The sequence below is a fragment of the Cricetulus griseus genome, chromosome 4, assembly GCF_003668045.3.
Source record: "Cricetulus griseus strain 17A/GY chromosome 4, alternate assembly CriGri-PICRH-1.0, whole genome shotgun sequence".
Lineage (NCBI taxonomy): Eukaryota > Metazoa > Chordata > Mammalia > Rodentia > Cricetidae > Cricetulus > Cricetulus griseus.
This window is the reverse complement of record NC_048597.1, coordinates 179586071-179606858: the sequence shown is the minus strand read 5'-3', so window position 1 is coordinate 179606858 and position 20788 is coordinate 179586071. Positions and strand designations below refer to the sequence as shown.

Genomic DNA, 20788 nt, shown 5'->3' with positions numbered 1-20788 from the left:
TCTGTATAATAGTCTATGATAATCAATGTTAGGAAAAGGTTTAGTAGAAACAAAACTAGAATACTATATATTGGCATCTGAAGCAAGAAAACAACTTATTTACAATATCCATTACTTTTCACTATTGCTTTAAAGAGAAATGTACTGAATGCTTACCAGATGAGTGTCTGAGGAAAAACATCTTGTTCTTAGTAACTTAAGAGATTTGAAACTATCAACCAGAAGCAATCACACATCCTAATTAAGAATATGTGAACATGTAGCAAATATAAAACTGCTACATCAATGTCTCAGCAGTCCTTAAAGGGTCCCTCCCTGGTAAGGGCTTGGGGTGGGTCTAATAACTACGCACCAAAGAACACAAAATTTAGAAATCATGGTTTTGAAATTCTTTTCAGAGAATGGCTCACATTTTTCTTTTCTCAATTCCTTTGAGAGAAGTTTGTGACCCTTCTTAAAGCTAAGGCCCAGGGGCTGGAGAGCTAGTTCAGTGGATAAGAGCACGTACTGTTCTTTCAGAGGACCATGCCTGACACCCACACTACAGTTCCAAGGGTTCCTATGCCCTCTTCTGACCTCCAAAGGCTTAAACACACACACAGTGCACATACATATACTCAGGCACACAGACATATACACCTAAAAAATAATAATTTTTCAAATGCTAAGACCCAACCACTTCCTTGGACAGGGTTATATACTATATAATAGTAACCTCCAAGGTGTTTGCTGTTTTGCTCATGTTTGGTTGTGTAGATTAAGCACAAGTTGAAAAGGAATGTTTTTGTATGAAATTATATTTCTGACTAAAATAGACAATTATGGAAACAAAGAATTTCAAAACACTTTGAAACAGCATTTTAAAATAATTTGCACGGTTTATTTCTAATGCACAAAATAACCCAAGTATAAATTATAGCCAATAAAATATTTATTTTCTTTTTCAAGTATCTTAAAACTATTGACTTAAATTAGTCAATACACATTAAAAATAACAAATAGTTTTTATAACAAATACTAGTGAAATAATATTATTGACATCACCTATGATGAATGATTAAAGATCAAATAATACAAGGGCATACAATACAGAGACAGACACACTGGATGAATGAGACTGTTAGAGTGCATGACTGAGAGCATACTACCAATAGCACTAGGACCACAAAGTCAACATACACACAGCAGAGAAAGCATGCTCAGTGTTGTGATTTCAGTGCTCAAGTTCATTTCTCATTTGTGGTGCTGGCGATGGAACCCACATTTTTTAAGTATGTTGGCCCCTAGGCATTCCTTGACAATTGCAAAAAGCCATGAACAATGATTACAAAAGCCAGCAATGAGGAAGAGAATCCCTACAGAGCTGAGGTGGCATCTTCAGAATGTATCTCCTCTAAGATGGGCACTTGATTCCCAGTTGCCCATATGAATTAGCTCCAATATTTTGCCATCAATACCTCAGTTTCTTCAGAGACAATGGGAGAATGGAATAGCACACTTTAATAATAAAGTGCCTTTAGCTGGAGCTCAGAATTAGGTGTAAGCCAGAGATGCTGGAGGGGTAACAGACAACTGATTCTTTCTGCTATGTCCATTGTTTATCAAGCTGTTCATCAACCACCAAGAGCCCTAGTGGGAAATCTATTAACAGGATACACTGAAAACTACCTTTTCAGTTCTATGAACGACCCACTAGACTCTGAAAGCCAGAGTAAGATTCCCCAGCCACTGAGGGCAGCAAGAGACCAGACTGGCCAAAGTGGTACTCTCTCTTCCAAACTCAGCATGAGGAATTTAGTAAGACTGCTAAAAAATGGTTCCTTTGCCCATTCCCTCTCATCCCTTTCAAATTAATTCTAAGGAAACAGCACAGGGCATGAAATGGCAAAATGCAAATGCACAGCAGTATTTATCACAGAGTTAACAATGCCAAGTACAGTACAGGAACCACAGTCAGGGACTGAGAACAGTCAGATGTACAATGTAAGGTTATCTCAGTAGGTGGACAGGCAAGGAGTAAAATGTTAATGAAACATTTCCATACATGGAAAAACACACAGATAGAAAAAACAAGGAACACCGCTTTAAATCTTGTATGACCATAAGTCATAAGCAAAGTAAATAATAAATAAAGCCTGTCTGTCTATATACATACATACACATACATGTACAGTATAAGCAGCATTATCCTAAGGGAGTACTGGAGTGGAATATGCTACAAACACATGGCATGTGAGGAAGGCTTTTCACAGTCAAGTCATAGAGAACACAGAGGAATGCTTGAGAGGTAAAAGAAAAAAAGGTAAATGGGGAAGCCCCAAACAAAGATTCCCCAAATAAATTATTTAGAATAAACTAATATTACAGTAAGATCTAGGAGGATATAATCTAATACTCTTGACTCCATGATATTTACACATTGTTACACTTAATCCCTTATGGAATTAGTCCAGCAGAGTCTAAATAACCAGTAAGTACTTCTTACCCAACTCTCTGATCACAGCAAGATGGGTGAGCAAGAGATGCAATGGGCTAAAGTTCTCAGTTACCCATGAACATACTATCAAACCCTACAGCAACTTACTTTCTGTTTCTTCCAATAATTATCACAATATATTAAGGTTTAAAGGGTTGCCTGATATTGTAATTAAAACTAAAGTTATATGACTATATGCTTAGCTAAAATAACTTTTTGTGCTTAGTAATATACAGTTATATAAAGAGAAACACCAAATCACTAAAGAGGAATTCACAGGAATCACTGAAGAACTATAATAATAATAATAATAATGACCTCAGGTTTCAAAGGGTCACAAAAGTCTGGACAAAAATGAAATACAGTCAGGAAAACTGAAAGTTGTGGCTCTCACACAAGAACCTACAGCATTTGAAGTGGCAGATTGTGCTTAATTCTCAGCTGCACACATGTGGACATTGTGCCCATTCCCTACTGTCCATGCACAAGAAGATTTTTTTCTTCCTTCCTTCCTTCCTTCCTTCCTTCCTTCCTTCCTTCCTTCCTTCCTTCCTTCCTTCCTTTCTTGCTTCCAGCTATTGTTAATATTTGCATGTCTTTCTATACTTGGTCCCATAAGCACAGAAGGCTTGTTTTGAGGGGAACATGGTGGTGCCAGGGTTCAAACCCAGGCTTTGTGCATGCTTATTTTACCTGAGCTATACCCCTGCCCAATGATATAAGTCATTTCTTTTGTCCATCTAGCACTGTCTGGTTGTTGGGAATCAATTATTTTCTCTTGAAAAAGCATTTTTTAATGTAAAGCACTCAAATAATTGGCTTTTATAACTACATGTTTAAAAACATATAATGCATGTCTTTAATTCTAGCACTTGGGAGGCACAGAAGGATCTCTGTGAGTTCAAGGCCAACCTGGTCTATATAGAGTTTCAGGCCCGCCAGGATCACACAGTGAAACCCTGCCTTAAAAAAAAAAAAAAAAAAAAAAAAAAAAAAAAAAAAAGATTCCAACTGAATGCTTGCATTGTAACAGTTTCGTTATCTTCAAACATATATTAAGGATGGGGTTTATATTCTGGCTTCAGTTGTAGTTGTTAGGTAAAACACTTAGATCATGAAATTAAACACTTCCATTATTTATTTTTAAACGAAGTTAAATCATAACTTACTTTGAGAATTAACTGGGAGTTTAAATGGTAATTTATGATAATTTTTTCACATCAATAGTAATCTCTGGGGATTAAATTTATGAAGAGTCAATGGCATATGCACGTGTATGTTTGTGCATGTGTACGTGAAGGTATGCACACATGTATACATGGAGGCCTCAGGTCACTATCAGGTATCTTCCTCCATTACTCTCTATCTTTTGTTTTGCTTTGTTTGTGAGCACTGTCTCACAATAAATCTGGTGCTCACTAAAATAAGTGAGCTGGCTGCAAGAGAGTCCCAGGTTCTGTCTGTTTCCTGATCCCTATTGTTGAATGGGAGTTACAGACATGCACCACCACCACCTCTGGCTTTTAAATGGGTACTGGAGGTCTGAACTCAGGACTTTGTGCTTGTTTGTAAAGACTTTCCCAACTGAGCCATCTTCTCGGCCTCTTGTAGGGGAAGCTGCCCACTTAGGGGTGTACGTAACCACACCTGCAAGGGCGTGGACAGGGTGAGTGACAGTTTCAGGTGGCTGGGTTTCACTTTCGCTTTCACTTTTGCTTTTCACCTTACTTACCTAGCCAGCAGGTGTGGCATCAGTCTGTACAGCAAGCTTCCCCTACAGCCTCTAACGAGTTTGTTTTTAAAAAGTAAAGATATCTATATATTCAACTGCCACAGAGGTAATTTGCCTAATTACATGTTCTGCTACTGACTCTATTTACAATAATTAAAATCAGTAATTACAAAGTACGCATAACCAACAATGAGGCTCAGTTCTCCAAAAACATTCTGCTAAAGGCTAAGGGTACAGACCACATAAAATTACTTCATTTATTTAGCTATAATTGAGTTAAAGAAAGAAAAAAAAATACTGAAGTAACATTCTCCTAAATTCCTATACCAGGTCTCATCTCAGGTCTAAGGACAAGCTCAGAGAAACTGACAATATTACTATTAATAGTTCCATAACTTGAGTAAATTTGGGTGGCATGTAGAGCAGAACTCTAGGTAATTCTATCATCGAGATTCACAAATATAGAGACATTCACAGCACAGAAACATCCTTCTCAAGTTCATCCGTATATGAATAACCTAATATACAAAATGGCAAGTTTCCAAAATTGTAGCAAAATATATGCTCTGGGTTCAACAGCCTTTGACCCCAACCCAAGACTGGCAAAGTTACTTCCTACACCATGGAATCTTTTACACCCACTAGGCGTGTGTAGATTTACAAGGAACCACGATTTTCAAGTGTGGCCGAATCACTATTATAAAAAGTTCAGATAGAAGTAAGAGTTATAAAGAAAATCTTATTAAAATCAACCCTCAGTCTGATTCACACACAGTTAAATAGCAGTAGTTTGATTTGAGTTTTAAGGATGGAATCAGGCAGTACAGGAAACATTTACTCCTGTGTTCCCAGTTCTTGCTGTGTAGGCAGAAAAAGAAAGAAAATAAAGTTAGAAGCGTGCAAAAAGATAAAATGTAATCACATACAACGAAAACCAAAGACTAGGAATAATTATTCATCTTTATCATGAAGTACAAAAATAAGTTTCTGTTGAGGGAAAGCCAGTCATTGGAGACTAGCAATTTAAGTATGTATATATTATTTAAGTATAATTAAACTATAACCAAGACAGAATGCCAAAATACATTAATTTTTAAATGTTTAACAAGATTATAATATGTATAAGTATATAATTTCTTTTTCTCTCCTCCAGTCCTGTTTATCAGAAGAAATTTAGATTCTCGAAGGAAGAGGAGTTCATCTGGCTGAGAGTGAAAAAAGCAGTGGATTTCAACAATTAGCCACAAAGCAAGAAGCCAAAACTAAGTACAGTAACTAAGAGCTGCCACAGAGACAGGGAAACAGCCGACAGCTCCTTTCAAGACCGTTTTTCTGCACAGAAAAAGCCTTATGCCTTTTCCCTATCCTGTGCAGAAAACAGTTACCAGTTACTTCCCCTTACCATGCCAGGCCAGGCCATCATACAGAACAATAAATTCTACTCTACAAACCACAGAGACTCCTTCAAAGATTCATGATTGGGTAATCTCACTCCTACAGTCTTTCTAGTTCACAACCACAGGGAACAGAATTTACCTCTAATAAGTCGGAGCCTTCAGATTCTTGCCTGTCATATGGACGGATGATGCCATCTTCGTGGATCAGGCGAGGTGGACGGAGGCTGGACACTTCCTCAGTTGATTCTGCTACCCTGGATAAGGTAACAGAAAGTAAGTGAGAATCTTTCAAAAATCAGACAAATTTATGTTGATCAAACTCACAAATAAATAAGTAAAAACTATTAGTAATTTATAAAACTTGTCCAAAGTGAAGAAAAATTATTAAAGCCATGCCTGATGGACTTTAAGCATCCAGCCTTTTCTTAAAGAAAGAAAACACCAAGTTCTGAAAGGTCATGGACACTTTGTAGCCTTGCCATCAGTGCCTGGCATAAGGAAGTACACTTAAAGTACTGAATAAATGAAAATCAACCGCACCATGGGTCTTACTTTCTGTATTCCATTCCATGGTACTTTGCCTTATAAAGCCTCCGTGGCTTCCAATTAGGTTCAAGAGCCTTAAGAACAGGCTAAATACCCAGCCTAGTCATATATACCAGAAGTGATAGGCACACACAGCAAACCCCTCCACACCGTGTAGAGACTGTTACCTCTGAATGCCTTGGAAGGTGCTGCTAGCCATATCTATGATCCCGCCAGTTGGACGAGCCACTGCACCCACGAGTCCTTTTCCAATTCCTTTAAAGAAACCAGCAGCACCCTCCTTCTTGGCACCTTTAGGAAACCAAAGACAATAAATACACAATGATATTTTAAGGTAAACAAGTTTGAACTCAACAAAAACGCAAGCCAAATCAGAAGTCACATGAATTTGGGTATCTGGGGAAGTTACATTCACCTTAACATGATAACGCGGTTGTTCTCGAAGCATACTAAGCACAGATTCCTGGGCCAAAGCTAGACCTGCTGTAGCAGACACTTAAGCTAAGGGTGAGCAGCAATCCCCAGAAGACCCTGAGGTCCACACATATTTGAGAGGCACTGGTCCAGCTCAGTCAGCAGCCATGCCTGAGAGTTCTGAGACTCACCAAAAAGCACTCATTCTATCACAACCATTAGAACATCCAAGCAGTATATTAAAAACAACTCATAATTATTAAAAATTCTGTTTACAAACTATAAAATGTCCCACTATACAAATTAAATGCTTTCAGTGTATTAAGAACTGTACAACATTGCTACAATCAATTTTAGAAAATCTTTGTCATCTCAGAAAAGACACTGTGCCTACAGTTCAACACTTTCCACTTTCCCCAACTCCTCATCTGAACATATCTATTCAGTTGACCTCCCCTCCTCCCTGCTCCCCCTTCAGACCTAGGCAATCATCCAAAATACTTTCTATGGAGTTGCTCTTCTGGACAGTGCATCCAAGCAGCATTCACAGTACTGTCTATCATGATTTGGCTATTTTTACTTAGCATCATGTTTTCTAAATTCATCTACATTGTGGCACGATTACTTCTCAGTTTCTATTTATGGCTGAATAATATTCCACTGAGCAGATATGCCACATTTTATTTATTCATGCATTGGTGACAGATGGTCTTTTTATGTCTTTGCTACAATGAATAATGCAGCTATGAACATTCACATGTAAGATTTTATCAGGGTACCTTGCTTATTTGTGGTACCTCGATGTCTAACTGTGGATGGACAGACATTAGGATGTTCTCCTCTAAGTGGCTGCACTACTGTGTGCTCCTAACCACAGCCCATCAAGACTCTCATTTCCCCACACTCTAACTTGACTTTGGGGATCCTAATAGATGCTACATGGGATCTCGTTTTGATCCTGTTTACATCCACACTTCCCTGATGACTAATGAAATGTGCCATTTGCATATCTTTCTTGAGGAAAAGTCTATTCCGATCCTTTGCCCAGTTTAAGTTGGGTTATCTTCTCATTGTTAGCTTGTACAACTTCTTTCTAGAGTCAATATATAAATCTCTGATGAAATATAGTTTACAATATGATAATATTCTTTCAAGGCATTTTTGTTTAATTTTGCAAGCTGTCCTTTGTATTAACTCATGGTATTCCTCAACATATGAAAATTTAAATCTTTGTGAGTCCAACTTATCTGCCTTTTCTTTTGTGACCTGTGTCTTGGTATCCTGTCGTGAAGGGCTCTGCCAAGCCATAGTACTAGCTGTTGTGTCTGCTTCTAAGTTCTAAGTTTTGCTCTCACACTCTGGCATTCCATCCATTCTGGGTTTACTTTTGCAGACAATGTCTATCAGGGCTGGATTACTGTTCTCCACATGCAGAACAGTAATCTGCTGAAGCAATTGCTAGATTCATCTCAGCACCCATCTCAGGGATCTAGCCACAGCACTTGCAAAAGTTCACTGACACCCATGTCTGCCTTCATGCCAGTATCATGCTATGTAAGTTTATGGTAGCTTTACAATGCAATAAGTTTTAAAACTGGGACATTTGGCATTGCTGGAACATGAGAATCCTCCAACATTGCTTTTTTTAATTTTTAAGGAGATTTGAGTTATTTTAGATCTTTTGAACTACATTTAAATTTTATTTAGCTAATCAATTTCTGAAAAGAGAGGGATTTTGATAGAGAATGCACTGAGAAGCACGTGTTTTTAAACACAGGATGAATAATTAATATATATATATATATATATATATATATATATATATTATCCCCACATCAATTGCTCTTGAGGGCCTCAGAGAATCTAGTTTTCTGCTGGCCTTCATGAGAACACTATCCAAAATCTGAGTCAGTCCACCACTTACCCTCTCTGCTTCCTGAAGACAATATATTAACAATCAGAACTATAATACAAAATTTAGTCGGTAGTCCTCTCAGTCAAACACCAAAAAGCAACTATCTGGCACACACACAACCTTAACCTCCCTACAGTAAAACAATGTTCTCTACCTACCTTCCACGGGCTTTGTGATTATTCCAGCCACCCCGCCAAAAACTCCCTGCAAGAGAAATCAATCATCAGGTCTCCAACAAATGGAAGCTGCTAAACCATAAACCAACCACTAGAGGTCCCCACAGGCACACTACATTTTTTCTGGTTTTTGTTCTTGTTTTTGTTTTTTTGTTTTTTGTTTTTTTAAGATCTGAAGACTTACTGCAGTGGACAACACACACATTGATTTTACAAATATTAAATCATAGGAAATTCACAGTAGAAAGATTCATAAAGCTGATGGCATTAGTTTAACAGCTTCAGTGCATCTGAGATAGACTCCTGAAGACTCAGCAGGAGACTCACGCGCAGTAAGCCCTTCCCTCCTCTGGCCAGACTGTCTCCAAAATCTTTAGGCTGTCGGCCCATCTCCTCTCTTCTCTTCTGCTGATACTCTTTGTCCATTGTAATTGCTGCCAGGCCTTTCCCAACAGAACCGGTGATTCGAGAGACAACTCCTGCAGCACCACCTACATACAGATTGCACCAAGACGTCAGTCATGACCAAGGGTAGCATGAACCTGCTTTAAACAGGTACCTACACTTCCTTCTCAGATGCAAAGGCAAAAACTACTAGGACATTTTGCTATCAAGTAGAGTTACACAATCTTTAAAGCACATTCACCCAACCTATGAACGCTGAGAGCCCAAGAGGCACTGTTAAGTCACACCCCAGTTGAAATAAAGGAAATGTGCCTTAAGAGAAATTAATAGGAAGGTGAACTCTCTCTTACTACATATAACCACTTGCTTTCCATAACAATGCACTTTAGAGTAATAATAATTACATGCACATTTACACTCAGGTTATATATACCTACTGTGTGTCCAAAGAGACTTCTTACCCCAATCACTAATCCTTCAGCAAATTCTTCAGGGCCTTGAACAGCACCCTGATCAAATAAATAAATAAATAAATAAACAAAAGTTGAGTATTAAACTTCAATAAATGTGAGACTTTTAATCTCAAATTTCAGAGATCCCAGGAAGATAAAGAATGTATAAAAATCCATAAGGACTGACATCAAAGCATTTTCACACTATGTCTTAAATACTGATAGATTTATAATGACTATAATTCAAAATAGTTTCAACCCAGTCGATCTCAGTAGACTCGGCAAGATGAACATTGCACAGGTGGCAATCACTAGCTCTGACTACAACAGGAAGTTGGCTTCCCAGTACAAACTTCCACTGGAGTGCAAAACCCAGCTGTGCTTATAGAATGGGTTCACACTGTTTGGCTCTCTTCTCACCCTTATTCTCTCCACATGGTTCTTCTAAAACCTTATGACTTTGGCCTTCTGGACTCTTGAAACAAAGGTGGATATGTGGGATGAGAGCTCCAAGGTGGACGGCTGGTTCCTAAGACTGCACTCTGTCCTTTCCATGGCAGCAGAAGCTGTCTGTAATCCACCAAGCTCTCAGACACGTACACTGAATACCGAAAACCTCAGGTGCACTTTATTGCCCAGAAAAACATTAGATGTGTATCTGAATATAAGACTATCTTTCAGTGTCACCTAAAATACTTTAAGCAAAAACCAAAAACTGTTTTTTATAATTATTTGAACATTATTTCATTGCCTTATACAGTTAAAATGAAAACAGTTGTCACTAGAAAGCAGGACATCTGTTTTTGTACATATGTCCATAACTAAAAAACCAGTACCTGGAAAGGCTCGTAGAATAGTGCTTCGACTCCTTCTGACAGGCCCCTAATGAGTCCAAATGGGTTTCCAAGCACATCTAAGCCCAGTACAAGCACATACATCTGCTTCAGGAACTAAAGAAGAAAAGACAGTCAGCCAAATCCTTTCCAGATGCCGAAGAAACATTAGGAAGCAACAGGATGAGGGGCCGACAGGAAAAATGGGGTTAAAAGACAGTTAAAAGACAGGTTAATAATCACCAGCACCTCCACAACCTGGTGTCCCATCCTGTGTGCCTTAAATCAAACTGCTAGAAGTTTGAGACATTGGCCATTTAGCAGTCATGTGACCTCAGACAAATTACTTAGTCTGTTAGTCTTGACCTTCCCAGCTGCAAAATGGAAAATTATACTGACCTTTCATGGAAGATTATGCATAGTAAAGGAATATAAAATTCAGTGTCCATTGGCTGTCTCTATTATTTTATCATTATTAAGTTATATAGGGAATCATTAGTAATTAAGGCAAAATAAGGAAAATGTATACTTGTTTAAACCTATTGTCCACGTGCATCACAAGAGTGATCTCCCAGCAGAGAATGGAAAGACAAATGCAGCCCCTGCTGTGCCATGTGGTAACCGTACCACAGTGGCCTGTAATGCTGCTCTGCCTCACCTACATATCCAACTCACAAAGTACCTGATACACAGGGAGAAGCTGGCTTAGAAGGCCTCTTGCAGTCCCCTAGCCTGCATTTTACATTTCCTGAAGTGGTAAAGGTATCATTAAAAAGAGAAGGGGGCCCTGGAGGAAAACATTAAAGTGTGTAATGGAGGGCAGGCTAAAGAAACAGAAACTAGCTGCCTGCACAAGACCTGTACAACATCAAGGCAGGCAAAACCCAACAGGGATGGGCAAGGAACCATGAAGTCCCATCCATCACTGAGAAACTTTGGCAACTGATGGCTACAGGGGGAGTCAGTTTTCATCAGAGATGTGGCCACTGAGACACTACCCACACTCCAGTAGATGGTCCCACACCCCTGCACTCAGGCATCACTAAGTGAACTCGAGGGCAGGGAGAGAGAGAGAGAGAGAGAGAGAGAGAGAGAGGGAGGGAGGGAGGGAGGGAGGGAGGGAGGGAGAGCACACATGGGAGGGAAAGGGGGTGAGGAATTAGAAGGAAGGAAATGGGGGAGTGGATTTAATCAAAACATTATATGCATGTATGAAATGTTTGAAGGAAAAAAGCTAGAATTACTAAGAATATCTTTGATGGGTAATGTACTGTGTATGTTCATCTTATTGATTATTGAATAAAATACTGTTTGGCCAATGAGACAGCAAGTTAGACAGGACTAGGAGTCAAAGAAGATTCTGGGAAATGTAGTAGAGAAGTGGTGTTCCAGGCAGGAAGTGACATAGCAAGGAGACTCATATTTAAGAAAGGAGAACCAGGAAGTGTCCCTTTTTCCCCTTCACATCCTCCAGCGGCGGGATGTGAGCCACCAGCAAGAGAGGGTGCCAGCGAAAGGCATCCTCTATAAGATAAGTCTTATAAAATATTTAGATTTATGATAATTAAGACTAAGCTAACAGATGAGAAATCCTAGTCATTGGCCAAGCAGTATTTGAACCTAATACAAATTTCTGTGTATTAATTTGGGCGCTAACTCTGGTGGGCGGCTGGCGTAAAGCACACACGTGGCAGTGGGGCTCAGCGGCTTTTGGCGGAAAGATTTATCGTAACATATCTTCTATCCCTTCCTGATATGAACATCTAGGCTACAATAAAAGAAATCAGTTCATTGTAAGACCAGCATAAAATTATATTTGAGCCTTCATTTAGCATAATGAAATAAAAGAAAGTTAATCTAGAGTAGAATTCATTTAAAAATAACTGAAATTAGACACTTAAGAAAACCACTAAGCAATGCTAAGTATGATGGCACATGCCTATACACCCAGGTCTGGGGTGACTAAGAAGGGAAGACTGGGAATTCAAAGACAGCCTCAGCTACAAAGGTTTAAGGCCAAGCTAGAGTGCATGAAACATGTCTCAAACAGACAACAATGAAAAAGAAATCCACAGAGTAGTAAGACTGAAGTCAATCACAGATATTTCCACACACACTACAATCTCACCTACCCACATTATGAAGCATGTTCACAGGCTACTGTAGCAGGAAATTACCTGTTCACTGTAGTGTCTAACAACACTCCACATGAGCTGATCTCTCTTGTAGAACTGATAGCGAATTTCATAATAGGCCAGTCTGAGGGAGACAAGGGGACGAGTTAAGGCTCCTACAATGATACTCTGAGTAAAAAGGAAATTCCATTATCAAATCATTCCAGTAACATTTAATTTGTAGGTGGTATCTTAATATTATGGTAACAAAATTGTTACAAAAACAGCAATTCTCATGGAAGATTTTTAAAATAAATAAAGAGGAAAACAGTTTTTAAAAGTCAGCCATAGAGCTGGAGATGTAGAAGAGTGTTAGAATGTTTGTCTGACAAGTGTGAGACCCTGGTTCTATCCTCAGTAGGAAGTGCGCACGCACGCACACACACACACACACACACACACACACGTGTATGTGGACACACACAACCATAAAATGAAAATAAAATGACATGGTAAATTTTCAAGCTTTTTCTTATTGCTTCCCATTTTTGGTTCTTTCTTTCCTTTCTATGTAGCCATAAAACTTAAAACATTCTGGATGTCACTTTTAAACTCAACATTATGGATTATGTATTTATATTTCTGAAATATATTTTTCCAAAATTCCCATAAACATCTGAATATATTGTAACATTCCATGACAGAGTCACAGAGAGCAAGCCCTGCTTTCAGCTATGACCAAGGTTGTTATAATAAAGGGTGTTGACAGGTACACAGTGGGAATACCTCTTTGGTTGCAATTCATGATCACTTAATAACTGAAGTCCCCACCATATACACTCCCAAAAATTACTGAGTGGTTGACAACAAAAACCCTGAATGCATATATATATGTGTGTGTGTGTGTGTGTGTGTGTGTGTGTGTGTGTGTGTGTGTGTGTCCATGATATGTATGTATGTATACACATATTAAAGGTTGCATTCATAAAACTAGCCTTTTAAAAGTACCCATTTGGAAAATTCAGCCCTCTCTAGTTAATCATTCATGTTCTGAACTCTTCACTTCATTTGCATGTATATCTGATACTATTGGTGGTCACCTCTCGTATCTGCCTGACACTTCCATTTTCCCTCTGTCCCTGACTCTCACTATCAGTGTTTAACCCTGAGACTAGAGACATTGTCCTGTCTTGTCCGCCACCCTACTCCACAGCTTGGTTTTGAGAAAAGTGTCTGGGGTGGTTGTTTTCTTTTCAGCCGTGGAGATTAAACTCCTCATCTTGTCCACCCTTTACTCCTCTCCCCGACACACGAGATCTACCACTGTGTTAAATTTTCAGTCCAAGTATTTAACTTTTACCTAGTCAAACCTATCTTGTGTTTTCCACTGGGATTTTCTCACTGCCAAAAACAAACAAAAAAAGGACAACTCTACTCAGAGACTTGATAACAACTTTGTTTACTTCTGTGTTTACGGGTGTATGAATGCTTGGGGGATGCTTCTGTGAGTTTGGATACACATGCAAGTATGTGGACAAGCATATGTAGCCAGAAGTCAACCTTGTATAATATCCCAAAGTGTTGCTGCCATTTTTTTTTTTTTTGAGACAGGCTCTCACACTGGTCTGGAAAAGGCCAAGTAGACTCAACTCGATGGACAGTGAGACCTGGAGACCCACCTGCCTCCCACACACACTGGGACTACAGGCACACATCACCACATCTGGATTTGGTGTGGGCTCTGGGGACTGAACTCAGGTCTCAAGCACTTCACCAGCAGAGCTTTCTCCCCTGCCCCTAACTTTTCAAGTCTTTCAGTTTAAATTTCATATTTTTCTCATTTTCTCTGAAACCTGGCACACATGTGAGATGTGAATAATCTAAAAGGGCTTTTTCTCTCAGGTAACTGCTTACTCCAGTATCACCGTGGACTATTCCAGTCAGTAGACAGCTATGGAGTGCAGATGGCGCTGACATGTACACACAGCCTCTTCCTGAGTGCAATGAGGGGTTTTCATTTTACTCTGCTACATGTCACACGGGAATCTAACCCCCTGCTGCATGTTTCTAAATAGAACTCGGTACTAAAACAGCCAACTTACAACATAAACTTCAGAGTAATTCAGTTTTTATTAACTATTCACCAGTAGTCAAAAAATACTACTTGTCCCAAAGCCCTGAGAGTAACTAGATACAGACCACACTCTTCAAGGGAAGAGCAGGAAGCCTCATTCATTCTTAAGTTAACACTGCACTAATGGAGAGAACTAATACCCTGAAGCACCTCCGGTAGGAATAGTTCCCATCACATGCTTTAACAGGCTCTTACTTGAATATGAGGTCATCCACGTCAGTCAGAGTGGCACCTATGCTTTTCAACAGCAGGTTCACAGAATGAATTGCAATCATTTCCTGTTTCTCTTTGTCTGATTCCTCACCTCCGGAACCCAAAGACAGACTCAAATGCAACTGAAAGAAAAATAGCATTCAATACATGAAAAGCCCAAACAAAGCTGTGTAGACACAGGACTAGATCTGGCACCACCAAAGGTGTGCTGGAGAAGTATCCTACCATCCTATTCACACACAACAGAACAGACACAGGGCAGGTACATTTGATTCCTGCTGGTCTTTCCATAAAATACAAATCAGTCTGATCCAAGATTAAAGTTTCATTCCTAACGTGAATAAATGCCTTTGTATCCAGATGGAGAAGACCAGAATCCTTTGCAAAATGGAATAACTGCCTAAGAGTAAAACTTGCTAACTGACATACAGACAATCCACCAGACAAAACAATGGCTAAGCATCTATTTCTAATTAAGGCAAATAATTTATGACAACAATTAACAATAACATTAACCCCAATAATAACTGATCTTCACTTGTTAATTTGAATGAAACTACATACAATCTATTGAGTAACTATATAATCTAAGTGATTGTATAAAGTGATTTTTAAACTTAAAACCCTGGAAATGCCTAGTATCATACAACAGTTTAGGGTACCAACTCTGTTTAATATATCCCATTAACTGAACAAACTGATGAATATAACTGAATCTATGGTGCTGTGGACAGTTCCTGAGAATGCAAAGGATCATCAATATTATAAAGCATGACTTAATTGTAAATCTGGACCATTACACAAATTCAGCACATAATAGTTGATGGCATTTGTGCATTTACTAAGAAGTCATCTTCCCCTGAAAAGAACAACAAAAGGGAGAAAGGGAATGGGTTCATAGTACAGTCAGGGAAGTAAAAGGTATTCAATTTTCCACTCCCTTAGGTACAATCACACTTGGGAAAGAGCAAAAGCACCATGTCAACAGCATAATATCTACTTCAGCATTTTCACATGCCAGAAAACAGCGCCCATCATAGCTCTGTTTACACAGTGGTAGTTGCTACAAAACACAGCCCAAACATTAAACACTGGTGAACACTCCACGCTTAATTAAGAAACGCCACTGTCAGCTTCTTCCCTGAGTACAGGGACTATTAATTCAACTCCAGAGAACACGCTCCAGTGGTACCTTTGTGGGAATTATGGCTGCACATATGTCACAGAGGACTGTCTTAATTGTCACCATTAGTCAAATGAAACACCATCAAATACCTAATGTAACAAAGAAGCTACACCGGTATACAGACTCTTCACAAGTTCTGAGGCAATCACACCCATAGTCTAATAACAAACCTTAACAGGAGATATATGAAAATGTTCAAAGAAACTTAGGATCGACATGTCAGTCATTGAAGACTCCATTAACTCTGTGTTGAGAGCATCGATATCTTGTTGGATTAACTTTGTCTGAAAAAAAAATTCAGATAGTTATTTTTTTCTCACTCTAAGAATTAGCTCAACAGTGGCTAAGTTAATTTATTTTATTTTATTTTATGTTTGGCTCAAGAAATAAAAATTGTTACCCGTTTTCTTTCAGCTTCAGGGGCAGTTGTTGGGGTAAATAGGGCAATAATAGCTCCAAGGAACCCCTGATCAACTTTTAAGGCCATTTCCTGGATGAGAACCATAAAATACCTGTGGGAAAATATATATAATGTTTTAAGCTAAGAGTAGTAGTGCGCATGCTTGAGCCTAGAACTCAGAAGGCAAGGGCAGATGGAACACTATGAGTCTGAGGACAGCCAGTGCTACATAGTGAGACCCTGTGTCAAAAACAAAAATTCTAAACATAGTCAAAACTGATTTTTTTAATCACAAAACTATAGTAAGTTATAACTTCTTTGTGTCTTCATATTATAATAATACAATCAAAGTCTCCTTAGGCTGAGACTTATTATGTAGGGAAAGCCACAACTGAAGTAATACTGCTGTGTTAGCATTTACTACCAAAAGTCCCAAATGCACACATTCATCATGTCACAGGAGAGATGATAAATGAGAAGACACAGTATAGATCAACTGATTCCTAAAGCTCAAGGTGCCTGCTTTAAAGAACACAGCTCACAGATCAAATTAGAAATAGTTAAAGGAATTCTGAATTTTCAAATATGTGCAGACTACTTTAAAATATGCTGAAGTATTAAAAACACTCACCAGCCCCAAACTAAATCAATATATTCATTGGGAAAAGAATTTCCATACAGAAGCCACTCTCAAACAAACAAACTATGAAAGGACAACAAAATCTATTTTCAAAATTGATCCTTGTTTTAACTCATAGATGGGAACAGTGGAGCTCTACTCACTTGAACTGTAAGACTTGACTGTACTCATTGAACCTTGTGATCACACTCACATCGATGAACGGTTTGGGCTCTAAAAGAAACACACATAAGGGAGCAAAGTCAACCTCTCCGCTAGTCAATCTGGTATCTTCTAAAGCTTCTATGGAAAGTGTGTTGCTAGTTCTCTCTCTGCTTTTTTTTACCTGAATCTAAAGCAATGGATTTGGGAGGAGCCACGGGATGAAATACCACTGGAAACATGGTGCCTGGTAACTGATTGTCAACCTGGAAGCACAAAACATTTGGTCAGGTTAGAGTAAGTCAGACATAAACACTCACCTTCAGAGACAGTAAGTAGTTAAGCCTCTGTGTGCACAGGCGGTACCATTAGCAGCTCCCCTACGATATGTGTCCCAGCAAGGCCATGCCTTCATTGAAAAGAGTAAATGAAAACCCTCTTGGACTACACTGACCTTGTGCAGCACACTGACACATCAAGGCAGATGTCTGTACTTTGGGATGTGAGATTCTGACTCTGTGTGCTCAAATAAAATGTAAGTAGGAAGTGAATATAAAATTAAAGAAAGTGGAAAGAGAAAAAAGTAACCTAAATAAAACTTAGTAGAGGTGGAGGGACACTAAAGGGAGGGTGGAGGAGAAGAGGAGAAGGAGGGTGCAGAAGGGAGGACTAGCAAAGAAATCACCCCCAAACACAGCTCAGTAAAGCCCCGCTCTTTGCCATGAGGAAGCCCATTAAATTGGAGTTCTCATGACAAACTGAAAGGAATGTTTAAGAACAACGTAATAGTGTAAGAAAACACCCTTGGCAGGCCAATGGTCTCACTGAGAGTCTCCACAGGCTGTATGAGAGTAGGGGGAAAACACACACACACACACACACACACACACACACACACACACACACACACACTATAATAATAATAATAATAATAATAATAATAATAATAATAATAATAAAATAACAATAACAAATAAAATGCCAATTTACTTTTACAACTTTATTCTGAGGACTGGCCTAGGGGGTCTCATGAATGTTATGCCTACTTTCTCAAGCTGCACCCCAGAAGATAATAATTTAATAAAAATCACACTTTTCTAAGAATAAATGAAGGCTCATTTCCATGTTTGCCTAAGAGGTCACAGAGATCTATTTAGCTGAGAGTGACAATGTTACCTGGAGCCAGTATAACCGGGCCCTTAAGCTTCTCTGGTGAGGAGACTGCTTAAATTCAACTTGAATCCCTGATAAGAAGTCCCGTTTAATAGGGCACCGGATAGGAAGCCGCATTTCCATTGGAACTTTGTCAAAATTGACCTGTAAGAAACAAAAGCACTTTTGTGAAGAGATGGTGTCACCCAGCAGCTACTTAGCAGCATTTCAGTTCACTCATTACACTGCATATCTCTCTGTCTCACCAAGGTAGCTTGCTTTATTCTGTTTCCGTTATTTTCCTTTGAGGCCAGGTCTCACTTTATAGCTTAGGCTGTCCTTAAACTCACAGAAATCCTCCTGCCTCAGCCTCCCAAGTTCTGACATTACATACATGAGCCACCACACCCAACTAGAAGTGCTCTTCGGGTCATCTGCAGCCATGGTTTCTGCAGTAGAAGCATTGCTTTTTAATACTTCCTAGCAAACTAGGAATTCTGAACACTTAACTTACAGAAACCGGACTTAAAATGCTTTATAGAAAAAAATCAATAGTAATAGAAAATTCCAGGCAATTCTTTTTTTATAGGTTTAGTTTATTATGTTATGTATATGAGTGTTTTGCATGCATGTGTTATATGTGCCACAAGCATGAGGTGCCTGTGGAGGCCAGAAGAGGGCATCAGATCCCTGGAACTGGAGTTAATGGCGGTTGTCAGCTGTCACTGGATGATAGAAATTGAGCCTCAGCCCTCTGCAAGAGCAGCCAGATCTTAAGTGCTGGGCTATCTCTGCATCCCAGTTCCAGGCAATCCTTAGGCAAAACGATTTAAGAAAGGAGCTGAGCTTGTCTTCGTATAACATAATGGCATATAAATTTTCATCTAGCCTACAAACACTGATGGGTATAGGTAAAGCATGACTGGGGACTTCACCCTAAGATGGCAAAAAAACAAGAACAGCCGAAGCTCAGGCCTTCAGCAGAACAGTCTAGAAATGCAAGGAATCTTGGAAACATCATGCAGCAAAGAGGACTTCATGATTTGGCTCTATGTGACCCATGAAGAGCATACATTCACTTGTGGGTGCTTACCCACATCCAGTAATCATTCACACTGAATGAAATAATACAGCAAAGTTTATGTACATTTTTTAATCAATGTAATATGTAATATCATAATCTGTATTCATCAAAGTGAAGGTGTTACTCAAAATGTGACAAACTATTCACAATCATAATATCTCCATAATCTTACTGAAAACAAATTTCATGGAAATGATCAGCAAGTAGAACACATGATAAATATGGAGAAGAAAGCCAGAGTTAAATAGTTTCATAACTATGTTTTGATTAAGTATTTGACAATCTTCCTAATAAATATAGGTTTATTTACTTTTAAGTTAGTTTCTGTACATTAAAAGTTTACTTACTCCTGGTACCATTACCTAGAACAAATGACCTACAAAACTGTAGAACCACAAACCACAAAGCCATAAAACAACACTTTGGTATACCTCAAAATTGCTATCCAGTTTGATCCAGCCCCGGTCTTGTGACGTCAGATGTTTCTGATAGGACTGCTCCAGTGACATTATCTGCTTCTGACTAAATGGCTTCCATTTCTGTTTTGGCTTCATCTCCCAAACAACACCTGAACTAAAATAATTCACATACGCAATTAAATTGCAAGAGTATATTCTCATGGGATTGTTACTAACACTTGAATTTATCTAGCTATCAACTTCCTATGAAAGCTACATTGATACAAGAGATGATTTCAAACACAAGAGATTCTTTTAAAACAGTGAATTTCACCTGTCTAAAAAGATGCACAAAGAGCAAGGCAAAGGGAAAATATCTTTCATGACAACGTAGTGGCATCAATCAAGCAACTGACTATTTCTGTTTATTTTTACAAGGCCACAGACATTGTATGCTGACAATGTCAAGGGAAGAAAAAAACCTTCCATAAAATTTTTAACTGATGGAAATTTAAAATATAAAAACAACTATACACAATTTTTAGAAAAAAATAATCTATAAAATATTCTTGTGGATATATCAACATTTTACATAATTGTTGTTCCTAATTATCCAAATCAAGTACAAGTGATCAACTGCTTAAGAAGATTTTTAAAGATACTTATAGTTTATTTATGTGACTGTGGGAGTTTATGCCCCCATGTGCAGGGCCCATGGAGGCCAGAAGAGGGCACCAGATCTTCAGAGCAGAAGTTCGAGGGTTTTGTGAGTCACCCACCACAGGGTGCTGGGAATCTACTTTGGGTTCTTTCCAAGAACCTCTAGTCCATCTCTCCAGCCCCCACATTCATGCAGATTTATAGCATGCATCTTACCAACCATTCCACAGTTACTTCCAAGTACTGCCATCAATCCATGAGAACACTGTAACTATTTTATTCTTTATTGATTACCAGGCAGGGATTTATAAAAATTCTAA

General features: G+C 38.7%; 1 protein-coding gene across 2 annotated transcripts in view; it reads right to left on the bottom strand.

Annotated features, from left to right (window-relative positions):
- Vps13c (vacuolar protein sorting 13 homolog C) overlaps positions 1 to 20788 on the bottom strand; it is a 164516-nt gene that overhangs the window by 8511 nt on the left and 135217 nt on the right. Inside the window, exons 66-80 of one of the 2 annotated variants that reach the window (XM_035443791.1) lie at positions 19842 to 19983; positions 18351 to 18491; positions 17359 to 17440; positions 17177 to 17246; positions 16394 to 16505; positions 16164 to 16277; positions 14790 to 14929; positions 12524 to 12605; positions 10350 to 10463; positions 9495 to 9570; positions 8984 to 9147; positions 8639 to 8684; positions 6319 to 6442; positions 5745 to 5859; positions 4452 to 5066 (exon numbers count right to left, since the gene is read on the bottom strand). In XM_035443791.1, coding sequence (XP_035299682.1) covers positions 5043 to 5066; positions 5745 to 5859; positions 6319 to 6442; positions 8639 to 8684; positions 8984 to 9147; positions 9495 to 9570; positions 10350 to 10463; positions 12524 to 12605; positions 14790 to 14929; positions 16164 to 16277; positions 16394 to 16505; positions 17177 to 17246; positions 17359 to 17440; positions 18351 to 18491; positions 19842 to 19983 — 1546 coding nt within the window. In that variant the 3' untranslated portion in view covers positions 4452 to 5042. Of the gene's footprint in view, positions 1 to 4451; positions 5067 to 5744; positions 5860 to 6318; positions 6443 to 8638; positions 8685 to 8983; positions 9148 to 9494; positions 9571 to 10349; positions 10464 to 12523; positions 12606 to 14789; positions 14930 to 16163; positions 16278 to 16393; positions 16506 to 17176; positions 17247 to 17358; positions 17441 to 18350; positions 18492 to 19841; positions 19984 to 20788 lie in introns of those variants that run through there. The other variant, XM_027411258.2, reaches the window with a different exon arrangement.